Genomic DNA, 15,042 nt, shown 5'->3' on the forward strand with positions numbered 1-15,042 from the left:
TTCTTATTTGAGCTTGTGGATGCTCTTGGATGTGGTAGTCAAATCATGAACTCAGTGTGAAATGTTCCTTTCAGTGTAGGTAGCTCCTTGTTCTGTTGCTGATTCTCAGTGAAGATGTAAATGCTCCATCAGTGGGTTCAGGGTATTCTGGAGCAGGGCTCTTGCTCCTTTCTTTGAAGCTGGGCTTGGGCTGTTCTGTATCAAGCAAACCATCACTAGGCCCATGAATGCATCTATGCTTGGGTCTCTTCTAGCTGCTCCTTTACTGAATGTTTTATCTAAGCACTCACTGGGGAAGAGACTAGAACTTGAGTTCCCCCTTCCCCTTGCTATTCAGGGGCTAAAGCATTGTAGTCTTCCCAGCTGGGGGAATAATCTACCTTGTGAGCTCCAGGAAAATAACCTTATCAGGAGTAACCGAGCCACCTACCCTGATTACAGCAATTACTAAGGAAATGGTAATTAAGGTTCAAGCCTCCCTCAACAAAGGCAGGAATCTAAGACAGAGGTTCCTTGTCAAAGGTTATAGCTTTAGCTACCATGCTGCTAGAGACAGTGGATGGGAAAAAGCTCTAAAAGGTGTCCTCAAAATACACCGCTGAGATTGGGCCCTGCTTTGACACAGTTTAGGGAATGCTTTGTATCTGTGTGCAAATACCAGTTATGCTGCATTATGAGGGCTTGAACAATCTCAGCATCAGTAGCAGCAGATCCTGGGTACAAGGAAAAACTTTCTGGTAGAAGACAGTCCTGTCCCATTAGCAGAACTGGGCTTGTGAAGATTTGTGGGTTGGATCTAGAAATGTACCGGAGCGGTTAGGAAAGAATTCGATGATATAACTTTTACAACTCTAGCACTAAACTTGCACCACCGATTCTTAAAAATGTCTCACTTGGAGCGGACAAAAAAAAAGGTTGTGTTTGCCAGCTAGGTCTCCCTATGCACTCATCTTATTTTGTTTGTTTCCATGAGTCATTTTTAGAACAGGCAACAATAATCTAACAGCACTTGAGTCACACATAGTCTGGAGCCAACTTCTTAGAGAACACAGCTTTCTTGAGGCTAGTGAAAAATATCCTAAATATCATACATAACAAGAAATTATGTTTAAAAAAAAAGTGGTTGATGTAATTGGCTTTTGAAAACACAGAAAAAAGTCTTTCCTGTCTGCCCCTTCAATTTTGAGACCTAGAAAGGCATGGGACAGAAAGGGGCTGTTGATTTAGGACAAAAGAAAACTAAGCCCCTCTTGAACAAGCAGGTGCTTGCTAACTGCATGCTAATGCCTCATGTTCCAGCACAGGTCAAGACAAATGGGCAGGGAAATGAGACAGGGGTAGCTCCCTTTATCAAGCTGTGAAGTGCAAGTTCACTGTACACCTTTGGCTACTAACAGCCTTCCTGCTACAAAATATATCCAGTCCTAGCTGCTGCTTATCAGTAACACTGTCATTCTGAAAATCAGGTGCCAAGAGATCTTCCTAAACCAGGTGCTTTAAAACTCCACTCACAATTTCCTTCCTGTGTTCACAACTCCTCCAGTGCAATCCTAGCTGCACAGGGACCAACTCTGAGTCCCTCTGTGGAGAGAGAGCTTTTTCTGCCTGCTTTTCTCAAAAGCTGCTCAACTTCCAGGATATGATAGTTTGTTGTGGGAAGGCCTCATCTCATCGCCTGGAAACACAGTTAGTAGGGAGTATCTATTCCAAAACTAATCAACAAAGGCATAAGCCTTCATCTGGCCTCCTCACATGGGAAGGGCTTCAGCTAAACTTGTACCCATGCTGTAAGCAGCACAGGGAGTTCTCCCTTCACCTAAAGGAATTATTTGTTCTGAGGCTATGAACAGCTGTTCTGGATTTGTAAGAAGGAAAATATACTACACAAACCACTACAATAAATACAACTCTATACAGCATGAATAGACTATTAAGATCAGTTTATATAAGAATCTATAGGTGACAGCTAAATAGTCCTGCTCTCAGTAAAGCATTGCTGGATTTTTTTTTTCAGACATGAAAGAGATCAAAATGCTAACTCAAAAGAGCCAAAACATTTTTGTTACCTCCACTGAGAAGGGACTAGTATGAGAAATAAACCACTGTTGTCTCAAATGTATTTATCTGTTTAAGCTAAGAAAGTTGCTTCATCTGTTTATATAACAGATGCTGAATATTAAAACAAGCCTCACTCAAAAGCACTGATGCAGCAGGTTGTCACAGCAAGACTTAGTGCAGATGGCTGGTTTGTGCATTTGACAGTATGGGCTAATAAGACTCTTTTCCTGTATCAACACTTTTTCCTCTGATTTGTTTTCTACAATGCAACAAAGACAAAACTTCCTTTGTAATGCAAATACTGTAGGAATGCCAGAAACAAACTTTGTAAAAAATTTTAACAGTTTCAAAATTACTATTTTTCTAGCTAAGCACAGACGATCTAGAGTTTTATGACCTGTTTTATTCATTCCAAGCACCAAGCATTAATCTCAAGAGCATCATGCTTAACTGATCGTCATCTTTTTTTACTGTATCAATTGAAAATAACCATTCTAAATCTTTCAGTAGTAGCAACTGCACCTTACACTCTTCTCTGCCCAGTGGAAAGCTGAGGCAAGGTACGTTTCTCCCTACACAGCTGCTTCCATTTGAGTGGAATGAGTCACTTGTCTCTTAGCACTGTGTTTGGCCCTGAAGGGGAAAAAGAAAACTGATGCAGATAAGTATCATTTTGCTTTGCACCACCACGGTTAGCAGTTGCTTTGAACAAATTGTTTATCCAAATGCACTTGACCCAAAATATTATTAAACAACACAAGGACTAAGGAAGTCATCAACCATGTCCAATACATCACCACTTTCTTGACCCTGCTTTACTGAAAACATGAAAATAGCTGACCACAACTGTAAACTTCAGTGAAGATGTAAACTTTGATAAACTAGGGAGAAAACAGCAAAGGCAATTTAATAGGGAACAGCAAGAGCATGGTGGAAAAGCACCTACTGAGAACATATTTGTTGTTTAACAGTTCTTGTACAGGTAAACAAGGGCTTGGAAAGGAGTTAATTTAGCTACAGAAACATGTCTTTTGTAGCTACCTCTGGAAACAGGGAACAAGGAAAAGGTCTCAGTATAGACTATAAACCCATCACTGAAATCAAATATATAAACTGAATATATTAAAGCTTTGAATTTTATTACACATAATTTCTCTGAATATCTTACCCTTCTCTCCTGTTCAAGGTAAACCTAAACATGAGAAATGGAAGGATAAAGGAGAACTCCACTAAACGTAGAGTACATTTCATCAGAGTCTGTGTAGGCCAGTTTGCCTCCCGTTACGACGATGTTGACTTCATCTCCTGCTTTGAGGTGAAGAACAAGGTGGAACGTCCCAGGACCACCACAGGTTCGTTTCCCTGAGTAGGGTTTGTGATACTCCAGCAGTTCCCTTCTGTACCCAGCTGTGTGGAGCTGAGCCACGCTTGCATTGGAGACGGACAGCACTGCTTCTACGTACTCATCCCTCTCTGGAGCCAGCACGGCAGTGATCAGGTAGCGCCCTTCGTATGGTGATGTGAAAATGCCTGCAGAAGACAGACAGACTGAGCTTTTCAGAGTTATTTAAAATGGAGACCTGATCATTCTAAGCATGACGACAAACGTAAAGCAACATGGGTTACCCACTGCTACGTACAGGTAACTGTGACAAGGTCAGCCTGGGCAGCTGACCAACTGACAGCCATCGTTGGGGCAAAGGGTTGCTGCTTTTGTGTTACAGCCCACCAGTCCGTCAGGACAGAAGCAGGTTTTGTCCACATTCAGAAACCTCCTGGCCTAAGCAGCTGCCACTGCTTAAAGCTGGGTGAAGAAGTGAGAGGCACCCAGATGCTGTGCAAGTCCCCAGTAGGTTAAGGTACACCTAACACTTTCAAGTGACATGACACTCTGCTTGAGAAGGAGGCAGCCCGCAGTTACTGCTGCTGGGGAGGCAGTTATATATCACCTCCTCTCCCCTGGGTGACCCAGCTGGCTGAGATGCAGTGAAGTGGATTAGCAAGGAACCTCACCACTGCTACCTGGGCTCAGGTGGCCTGAGGAACCCATGCTGGCAGAGGAGAGGTAGAGGTTAATTGGGCCTCAGTATTACTGGACAGTTGTGGAAAAACAGCAGTGGCAAAGTGCATGCCTGTCCACATACTCAGGAAGCTTTTACCCTGGTGTGTCTGGTTTAGGTGGACTTATTTTGTTTGTTCAATGTACCAGCAAGGCCTGAGATAGCATCAAACACTGGTAACCCATGCTAGTGCCCATCTGGCATCTCTACGGGTCCGTCCTTTGGCTGTTACCTGTATTGGGGTTATAACAGTCCCCATCATTCACAAGCACTTTGTTAAACTGAACCACGCCGACATCACTGGAGAAAGGCTTCTGCGTGAGCCCAGCAGAAAATGACACCAGAGAGGCCGCAGCAGCAGCAGGTCCTGAAGTGGGTAACAACATGAGTCAGAGTTACATCAGGATGACAAACAGACTCTCCCTGTGATGGTTTATAATCCAGTGTCTCTGTTCCTGCACATACTCCACTTGGACTAACCCTGTCACTTGAGGGATGCCAGAATTAGCAGAACACATATTGCTGGACCAGGTCCCAGGTGTCTCACCATAAAATTTACTGAGTACCATAAAATCCCCCCTTGGCCACAGCCTCCCCCCCTGTTTTTTTCCTTCTAAGGAAAAGGTACATGGCTTGTAAATGCTGGCAGTGGAAATCCTACTACCTCCCAATTTAACAATGCTTCTGCCGTGAACCTTCTTCAGAATTGAGGCTGCCCTTGGACATCTCCGGTCCCCGACACTAATCACAATGGCGACAGGAATGCTGAAGGGGTACAGCTCGTGTCAGCTCTCCTAATCATGCTGAGAAGCTGTGCGCAACTTAGATCTTTTACCTTCTCTGCCAAAGGCTAGTGAAAATATCTACAAGAAGTAACACTTTGGTATTAAAGCAAAGAGGACCATCACTGGGGCTCTTCTCTCTCTCCAGCACCTCTCTTTTGAGGGACTTCTCACTCCACAATTTTTTCTTCTTTTCTCAGCAGAGCCAACAGACACTTAGGTATTTTACAGTGGCTATTACTTACTAGCTAAACACTGCTGTTAGACTGGTGTTGGACAAAATACAATTTGGACAATTAAGACAAATTTTTACTTTTAACAGACTGACTTAATGGCAACTGTTTAGTGATCAACCACTTATTGGTCCCATTTCAGTTCCCTTCCCTCTAAACATTTCCCCAAAGACAGGACACACTGCTGGAAGTAGTCAACTCTTGTTGCTTTGTTTGGGCAATTAAGTAAACAACAAATACACTTAAAGTTGTCCTCAGTTGCTCTTTCTGTTCTACCTTGTTCAGGTTAGGATCCATGTCTTCTCCCTGCTGTTTCACCCCTGCTTCTTCTGCCTTTAAAATAGATGTTTGGTTTTCTCTTCCTCTCAATCTGAGATGCCCATCAGCAACCAATGTTCAATTCAGATTATATCACTTAAAAATGTAACAAAACTTCACTTAAAATGTGGATATACAAATGCTCTGCTATCCTTTTTTTTTTTTTCTGAATAATTTGGCATGGGGAGGTAGAAGGGGAAGGCAAGGGGAAGACATGCCTGCAACTTCAGAAATGGCAAATAACTACTGTGATTTCCCTCAGGGGCTAGTAACCAGCTGCCTCATATATCTTTGGAAATGTCCTTATTCAGTATTTTGCCTCATGCTCAGAAAACAGACAGAAGCCCTTTTTCATTACTCCTACCTGCCAGTGTGCCTGCAGGTGCTCCTGTAAGTTAAGATGAGGTTATTTGAAAGGACCAAAATTAATTGCAGGAAGTTTACTTACTTAAGCAGCTTCTGTAAAGCTCCAGCACTTTAATGCCCCACTACTTACAGAAAGCATCTCTTCATATTCTCAGCTTACCCTGAGACTCAAACTGAAAAGCACCTCAACAAACTTCTTGCTGGCTCACTCAGAAAGGTTTCTCTCCCCTGAAGTCATACTGCACAGACAGCACAAACTATTTGCTGCCTGCCCAGAAACGCTGTCCTCTCCATTTGGAGTAGCTCCAGTTCTGTTCAGGTTGGTGTCATCTGAATAAGGGAGCGACTCCTACCCTAGCTCACCATGGCTTCCTTCAAGATTTTCCTGCACTAATTGCCAGAGTAGTTATTAGAGTTTTCTTCAGCCCTGCAGCCTAGTTCAGCACACCATCTGTGTTTGTCCAAAGGAGAAATCTTAAACCCATCTAAATAACCTGTAGCTCGGTTCAGTGGGCAATATAAGGAGGCACAGTGAAGACGCAACACGTCTATGCTCTCCCACCCTCCTCCCTGCTTCCAGCTGGAACTGCAGCTCTCAGCAGTGCTTTTGCAGAACTTTAAAGAGAGGTGAACCACCTTCCCTTACATGCCCCCACTTGCAAACACTTTCCTTCATGCAAAGATCAAAGTTCAGCTTCTCTAGACAAGGTCCAGGCTTGGAAACTGCTTTCACTTAAGCAGTTAGCGTTGTGGAATTATAAAAATCAGGAAGAAAAGTTTTAAAGCATTTAAAAGCTGGGAACCACATGCACAGCTCTGATGAAGAAACTGCGAGGCAGACAAAAAGTTTCACAAAAGATTCAACCACAGTTTTACAGCTTCTGGGGAAGGAAAAAACCTCTGACTTTAGACCTGTTCAGGAAGGTTTCACTTAATATATATTTATACATAAGCAGGAGCAGGTATGCATGTTCATGGCAACCTAAGCTAGTATAATGCATTCTGGGGAGTCAAAAGACCAAAGATACATGGGTGGCCTTTGTTAGGTTACATCTACTTCCACCCATCTGCAGTTGTATTTCTGGTTCTCCACCTCTCTTTTGAATTCCCAGCACAGTTCATGCCTCCCACAGAGCCCAAGGGCCTGAAAGAGGAAAAGAAGAAGAAGAAAAAAAAAAATTCAAGAAAACCAAAACTGCACAGCATAGGCATTTTCTATCAAGATGAAAAGAGAAAAAAAAATAAGAGCGTGATGGTGCTGCTGACAATTGCTCAGCAACTGGAATAAGGACTCTTCAAGAGTCTACACAGAAGAGACCATCAGTATGTAATTCATTTGTCAGTGTGCACTTATGGTGCCTTTGCATATGGCAGGAGTACGGAGGATATGTCAGATTTCCTCTGCTTGGCCAATACTCCTAAATCTAAATGCGGGCAAAGTGCATCATTTCAGTTAGAGCAAATGGGACAAAAATATCACAAATTTATCACCTCCTCACTTTTTTTTTTTAACTCTTCAGTTTGAGACTAACACCTCTCATTTTCAAGAATATTCCCGCTGATTATGGGATGGCCATGAAGCACAGCACAGTGCCACACTGATTTCCATGAGCCAGTGCTCAATGAAGCTGGGCCCATTAGCTCTGCTAAGTCACAGTGTTTCTAATGCAGATAACTTGCTCAGTGTGTTATGAAGACACAGCTACTTTTCTCCCGAGTCTGTCAGTAACAGCTCTCTCTGCCCTTACAACTCCTACCTTTCACATTGCAGCAAGAGGTTTGCCCTAGCACTTACCTACCGCTCCTTACACAAATACCCATCTCCTACACCATCCTTCAGCATGCTTCTGTGAGTTGCACTGTTCTTTCATGCAAACAGCAGCGAAACACAATCACTAGTCCAACTGTAGGTGATCAGATGTTCTTCACCTCAAAGTCAGCAAACATGCTTTCCCCTGTGCTAGACTACTGATGTGTACTAACAAGAATACTGCTCCCTGTCTAACGATCAGAAGAAAGAGCTAAACATGCAGCAGAACACGTCACAAGCATGGCAGGGTAATTCATGCATTCAGTAAACTCTTTCTTCAAATCAAGGACCACCTGCAACAACATAAATCTTACATTACAATAACATCATGCCTTTAATATTTGAAACGTGTCCAACAGACTTGCTGCCTGGAGTCACATGGAGAAAGTAAAGATGGCTGAGTATCCAACAAGTAAGAAGAATTAAAAAGCCCAAACCAAAATTAGCCCTTTATCTGCGTGGATATATACAGCAGCGTTCGCACAGCAGTAGGGCTCACTAGCTCAGCTGTTTATTACACTATACAAGGTGTTTCTTTGAGAGAGGAGCAACCACCCTCCATTAAGCTGCAGGGTTAAGGACACAAGCAACACTGCAGACTGGATGAAGGGGGAGGGTGGAAAAGACAATTTGTGCTTTCAGTGAATTTTTTTCACTGTGATCCTCTGTATGCCGATCAGAATGTCGAAATCCTCTGCTTGGCTCTGTCCTTGCCTAGTTGTGTGACCTGGGATCTTACAAGCATTTTCTCATCAGTTCCCAGAGCAGTTCATCAGCCAATTCATTAATTCTGCCTCCTGCAATTTTCTTTGCTCCAGCAAACCAAAATCCTCATAACTGTAAAGCTGCCATGCTTCAATAACATTTGCCGCTGATGTTTCTTTAAATAACAATTGGTTCAACTCTTTCTGTATTAAAAGAGATTAGGTGGATGCACTTAGGTCCTGACACTTAACTCCTTGGCTGTGAAAGAGCTAATATGTAATATTGTACCTTATACTCTCTCATTAAACACTTTTAAGTCCTTGAAGGTCTCTACAATGTTGCGAGATGCATGCAAAGAGATAGCTAATGAATCTGAAAAACTCAAGAAATACTTAGGTATTGAAAGTATGCAAATCGTGCCTCAGCATTCAATAAGAGTACTAAAGTGGGCTAGTTTAATCCCAAAGGACAGAGTTGGAGCCCTGAACTTCTTCCTGAGCAGTGCTTTTATGTAACAGAAGCTATTCAGAAACAGAAATGAAAGGGAGTACTCAGAAGGCCAATTTAATAGTACAAGCTTCTTATATTAGGAATTACAGTACAAGAAGGTCTGATCTTCTTTCAAATTTGAATTTCAGTACCACAAGACATCATAAACTATTGTCCTGCACAAATTAGATATTAAGGACTCCTTGATGCCTTACTTAAGCATTAAGTTCCTCCAATAAGCCAAAAATCTTCCCTTCCCCAGCTGTTAATTTCCGCAACACTGTTAACTGCTGAATTCTGTCCCAGAATGCTCTCTTTCTTTGCTGTCTGTAAGCAGACACTGATGATTAGGGACACTGGATGTAAATGCTCTAACTCCACAGAAGTCTAATAGTTATTTGTACCATCCTTACCTCTGTTTTCTATGACTGCACCTGCTATTGGGGTTTGCAAGGCATTTTGGGGGAAATTATAGGACAGATCAGCAGGTATATCTTGTATTTAGATAGGTCTTCAGGGGCATGGATCAGAAAAAGGAACTCCTTGGTCAAGCCCACCTCTCTGGATCCTAGGGTGATAATGTTTCTTGCATAACATGTTCCACCAAGCAGCAAACAGGCACACTGCCTGCCACACCCTGCCTTTTTGACCTACTGTTTCACACAGTTTCAGCATAAATATATTAAAATATTGCTGTCTATACATGGCAATACGTTGTACAAAGAGGAAGAAAACCCCCAGGAAATCCATTTATCACAGAAATCTAGACATCTATATTGGCTTTGCTGGCATCAAGATAAACAAACATTTCTTTACTTCTCATCCTCTTCCAAAAGCCTCATCTATTGCTGCTTGTTCTTACCACCACCATCCTCAAATGCAAAAAGATTGCTGTAAGGCTATGACTGATTTTTAATTAGAAAGTATAAATACCAGAAGTACAGTGTGAACTCTTTACAACTCTTTTTGTCAGTCCCCAGACCAGTCTTCAGGATGTGTATCTGTGATTTTGTTAGGGCCATCAAGCCAAGTCCCAAGGGTAGGATTTTTGATGCCATAAAGCTCTAATGTTTTATTTTCATCTATTTCTCATATTTCCTCAAATTTAGATGAAATAATTCTTTTTGAAGAGGGTGTGGGAATATTCCCTTTGATCCAGGATACCATTCCCCAGGGTTTGATAGTATCTTGACTATGAGGTTGTAGGGCAGGCAGCACCCAATCAACGTATTTATCAAGGCCAACTAGCATGTCCCACACAAGATTTATACCTGTTTATCATACAAATCCATAAATGAACTGTGATATTAACAATTATTAAAAAAAAACCCAAAACACCAAGAAACCAAGAAAACTGCATTTTGAATCTTTTTAAATTGTGGTTGTCATTGGCAGCACTCCTGCTTTCACTGAAGTTAAGAACACGAGCCCTCGTGATTCTAACAAAGCCAGAAACTCTCCCACAAGGAAGAACAAGTCGTGCACTAGCTCAGATACTAACAGTGTTTCAAGATCTTAGTCTTGGCATTATTCATATCGTATTAAAGAAATATTAAAATTATCAGAAAGAAATATGTATTTTCTCATTTAAAAGGAAAAAAAAAGGTCAATACTGACATCTGCTTGGAACTAGAAACCCTCTGTATTTAAAAAAAACACTGAAGTAAGTAACAATAACCCCAAATGAATTATTTATCCAAACCTCAAAAAAATAATATTTTCAAAGGATGCAGATTATGTTTTAATGCTTAGGTATAGCAAAAATCTGTCAGATTTGTTCTCTCAACCGTGACCTTCCAGGGACTGAAATAAACATGAAGTACCTGTGTAAAGAATTTCCAGGTAACAGTCTCCTTACCTTGCGAGTCCGTGGTAGGAGGAAATAACTTTGGATATCCTACAAAGAAAAAGCAGTATGTGTCACACAGTACATAATGGAGTACATTATGACAAAATATTGCTGCAGTATTCTAAAAAGCACCCTTTGTTACCAAACAGCAACTTACTGAAGTAGCTACCAAATAGCATCTCCTACATAATGCTCAATTATCATTAAGCTGGGGCTACCACAGCAAAGGGAAACAAATTCTTACTACAATGTACTAAATCCACTGCGAGCACTACGGCAAGAAAAAAAATATAATTTAAGTTTCCTTAATGGCAAAGATTGCAGTAGTTACCAAGGATTTACATCAGCTCTGCTGACCTCATGCTTAGTGCAGCCTTGGCAAAGGCAACAAAACTGGCACTGAACGCATTTCCCCTACTTCTGTAGCCAGCTGCAGGCTGCAAAGGCCAGTTCAGAAATCGCCTCTGCTGTAAACCCATTCCCAATGGCAATAGCTATAACTGGCATCCACAAAAGGCTGAAAGGTGCCTGGTAAAGCACAACAGATCTCAGTGTCACCCCTCTAGGAAGACCTAACATGTCCGTTCCACTTAAGATGGGAGCGATTCACTGTTAGTTTAGTTCTCTCACCTGGTGCTCCAGCATACCCTTCAGCAATGGGCATGGTACTTTGACCAGCCTGACCGTCCACACTCCTAAGCCTTCCTCTTCCTGACATTAAAGCAGTGCCAGGAGGCCCTGCCTCTCCAGTCTCCACGATGATCCCGGTTGTTCCAGGCAGAAATGGCACAACTCCTGACCCTGGCAGCACTGGGTGCGGAAGAGGTCTTGGCTGTGGTGGCTGAAGAGGGGTCCTCTGTCGCGGGGGTTGTATCCTCGGCCTTGATGGCAGCAGGGATATGCCGGGTTGAGGCTGCAGAGATGGTCTTGGTGGCAATGGCTGCCGTGGTACTTCTGATTGCCCTTTGAAATTACGAAAGAAGAGGAAAGATACAGAATTATTCGCCTAAAATAGTATAAAACATTCCATATTTTTGTAAAAAAAAACCAACTTCAAAATAAAACAGGACTCAGTTTCAGGCCACCTTTCCCCTCAGACCCAAGACTGCACTGGCAAAACTCCATTCCACTCTTGCAGTACTACAGACCCCCTTCTTTCCCAGCCTGTGACACAGGGAAACGAATGAAGACAGCCTGGAGACAGGACAAGCAGCAGTCACATAACCCATGAACATTCACCCACTAGTCCAGCTTTGACTTTCTGCACCAAGCAGGCTGTGTAGCACACCTGTTCCCACCAGTGCTTTAATCTCCATCCTTTGCTCCCCCTCTACCTTCACTTCAGTTCTCCTGAACACCTCCCGCCCATCACTCCTACTTTCAACTCTGTACTTGCGTAACACCTAGCACAAGGCTGACCCTCCAGCACTACCATAAAGAAAAGTACCCACAGCAAAAAAACTGAGTAAATGAACACTGACTTACAGGGGGTTTTTTTCCCTACTTTGAAAAGCAACAAACTTAAAATTCCAAGTACTCCCATTACTAATATTTTCTGACAATGAAGGCAGAACCCTAGGTTATAATCTACCGGAAAAACTTTTACTGTTTAAAGAGAAGAGATACCATTAAAAGACTTTTCCAGTAGGGCAGCCAATACATATGACATCAGGGTTGAACAGCGCTGACACGGCTACATTTGTGTATCTGGTCCAGTTCTAAGCCCTTTATAGAAATTAAGGCTTATTCATAAAAACAAAGTCTTAGATGGCATTTAAGGATGCAATGTCCTCCCAAGAATGAAGTTCAATTACATCTACATTAAGAACAGGAATTTACAAATGTGCAGATTTCAGTAGATGCAATGACAGCTTTTACACAGAATAATTAGAATTTAATTCTAAATTGAATATTAGCATTTGTTATTTTGATTGCATTTTGAGACTAAAAGCATGGCTTTAGGTGCAGGGATAGAATTGAGTGTCTGGGGAAACGGACAAACATCCCCTTGCAAATTTATCTGATGCAACTTGTCACACCAGAGATGCTTGCCATGGTCCACAGTGGAGACCACCACTCTGATGTCTCGGTGGTCAGAATGAAGCACTTATCACAGTCCAAAATCAGCCTGGGTAAATTAATCAGTGGCTAGGGCTAAACCCAATGGCTGTACCTAGAAGCAGACATGGTGTGAGGCTTTCCCTGGCTCTGCTGCATAACTGGGGACCCCCAGCAGGGCCTTATACTGCGCCTTTTAGTGAGAGCTTGCAACCAAGTCATGCAGATATTGTCCGTGATGCACGGCTGGGGTCCAGATGGTGTCACTGGCAACCCACATGCTGTTTTGTGACTACTTGACAGCTGCACTTTACCCTTGTGAATCTCGTTTCTTGTTTTCAGTCTCATAAAAAGTCCACGTAAGCCTTCCAGAGTACTGAGAGGCTGTCCGAAGTCATAGTCTCACACCACCTGTATTCATTTGCTAGATATGCCTGCCAGAAAAAAATCTTCCTGAGCTTTGCTAGCTGACTTTAACTGCCATGAGAATTGAAACTTATACAAGCAATGCACCACAAAGCTGCACTGAAGCTCACTCGGTAACTCTATCCACAAGACAGAGGACTAATGGGTGAAATGTTCACTTTATACAGATTATTATTACCTTCATAAAAATCCCAGGATTAAAAAAATCTTATAAAAATTTCTGAAAAAAGGCTTCAAGTTGTTAACTTAGTGAGAAATCTTCTGTCCACAGTGGCATAGATTTAGACCTTCAACTAAGATCTTCAGATTAACCTCATTCAAAATACAAACTGACAAAATACTTTAACTTGGGATGCAGGTACTTGTCATTTCTCTAGTCAATTAAGATGAGCTTTATTAAGACAGTGACTTGGACTGACACAGGGAAAATGAATACATTTCTCTGCTTGCTTTTCTAAATCTTTAAATAACAGTCAACAGCTCAAATCCCATATCCTGTGCAAACTGCTTCCTTGCTTGCAATATCAATACTGCAAAACTCAGAATTATGCAACTACACCTCCATAAGCTAAATCCCAAATTACTTGCCTAAAGCTCAACTTAAAGTGCCAGTAATCAGATACGTGTGGGTTGAGAGGGATCTGGTCTGCCATCTTTGCCAACCTTTTTGGCCTCTTCTACTGAGATGCATCATAGCAAGACAAAGTACCAATAGATCACTTGGTAACACTGGAGCCACCCTATCCTGACACTGAATTCTGTAACACGTGTTTTCAATTCACAGTGCAATGAGAAAATGAACCCCCGACAAAGGCTGAGGTGAATCTAGCTGGACCTGCTTAAGCTTTGCTGTGCAGTGGACAAAGCAGAAATCTTCCCCCATCATCTTCCCATCTATCTGGGAATGCAAAAAGCAGAGCTGAGATCATTACACAGGTGAGAACAGTAACACTGTCCTCAGCAGCAGCATCCTTGCTGCTCCAGTTGTCATCACTGGTGTAAGTGACAACTTGGTTATCATGTCACACAACGGCTTCTGCTCTCAGATGCCCATCTGTAACTGAAACTGAAGGAATTTTTCCCTACTCAGCTGAAAATAAGAATGCTTTTGTTCCTCTCCCCCTCTTAAAAATATTTTATTTTATTCAGTTTGTTCAGCCAGGCAGCTTTAACCTGTTATTTCACTGCAGGAGGAATGGTCTGCTGGGAAGGAAGATGAGCAGCAACCTGGATGCATGGAGCAGGTGGATCTTTGGGGTGTGTCTGTTTCTAGTACCATTCTGCCCCGACCATGCTCTCCTCAGCCCCCAAAACACACACAAAAAAGTGTGTAAAAGAAACTAGCGAGTAAAGGAATCTGTGAGTGCACTCACAAGAGGCCAAAAAGACCCGACTTGGAATTTTCTTATAGATGCCAAAGGGATTTGACAATTAAGTTACAAAGTACCATTTTTCACAAGCTCACAGGGAGTCTAGAGGAATCCACTATATGACTATTCACACTAGAACACTATGATTTTATGTTGCCTTTTATTAGTGCTGTAATGCAGAGTATACATTTGGTTTCTTAGACCGTAACCCTGCTACAGAGACAATTACCAGAGGAATTGCAGTTCAGGTCAAATAACCATAACCAAAGCAAACTGCACTCCCAGCACAGTATCTGGCTGCAAGACCAGACTTCTAATTCCTGGAAAACTTAATGAACCTATATATGAATAAGCAGTAAGTTAAAAAGAGACCACTAACTTTAACATGGCTTTCAGTTTTATGCCATTTGAAGAGCAAACGTACCTGCAGGGAGGCATCAAGTGCAATAACCACAACTTGCCCTACGCGACATGGGGCTGCGGGCAGTCACCATTTAATGTGGACGAAGAGCTGCTGG

General features: G+C 42.3%; 1 protein-coding gene across 1 annotated transcript in view; it reads right to left on the minus strand.

The window, feature by feature from the left end:
* Positions 1-2,441: 2,441 nt before the first annotated feature.
* EMILIN2 (elastin microfibril interfacer 2) overlaps positions 2,442-15,042 on the minus strand; it is a 32,555-nt gene continuing 19,954 nt past the window's right edge. The window contains exons 5-8 of the mRNA XM_049818444.1: positions 11,301-11,633; positions 10,680-10,718; positions 4,351-4,485; positions 2,442-3,588 (exon numbers count right to left, since the gene is read on the minus strand). Coding sequence (XP_049674401.1) covers positions 3,251-3,588; positions 4,351-4,485; positions 10,680-10,718; positions 11,301-11,633 — 845 coding nt within the window. The 3' untranslated portion in view covers positions 2,442-3,250. The remainder of the gene's footprint in view (positions 3,589-4,350; positions 4,486-10,679; positions 10,719-11,300; positions 11,634-15,042) is intronic.

Source organism: Accipiter gentilis, chromosome 2 (genome assembly GCF_929443795.1).
Source record: "Accipiter gentilis chromosome 2, bAccGen1.1, whole genome shotgun sequence".
Classification (NCBI taxonomy): Eukaryota; Metazoa; Chordata; class Aves; order Accipitriformes; family Accipitridae; genus Astur; species Astur gentilis.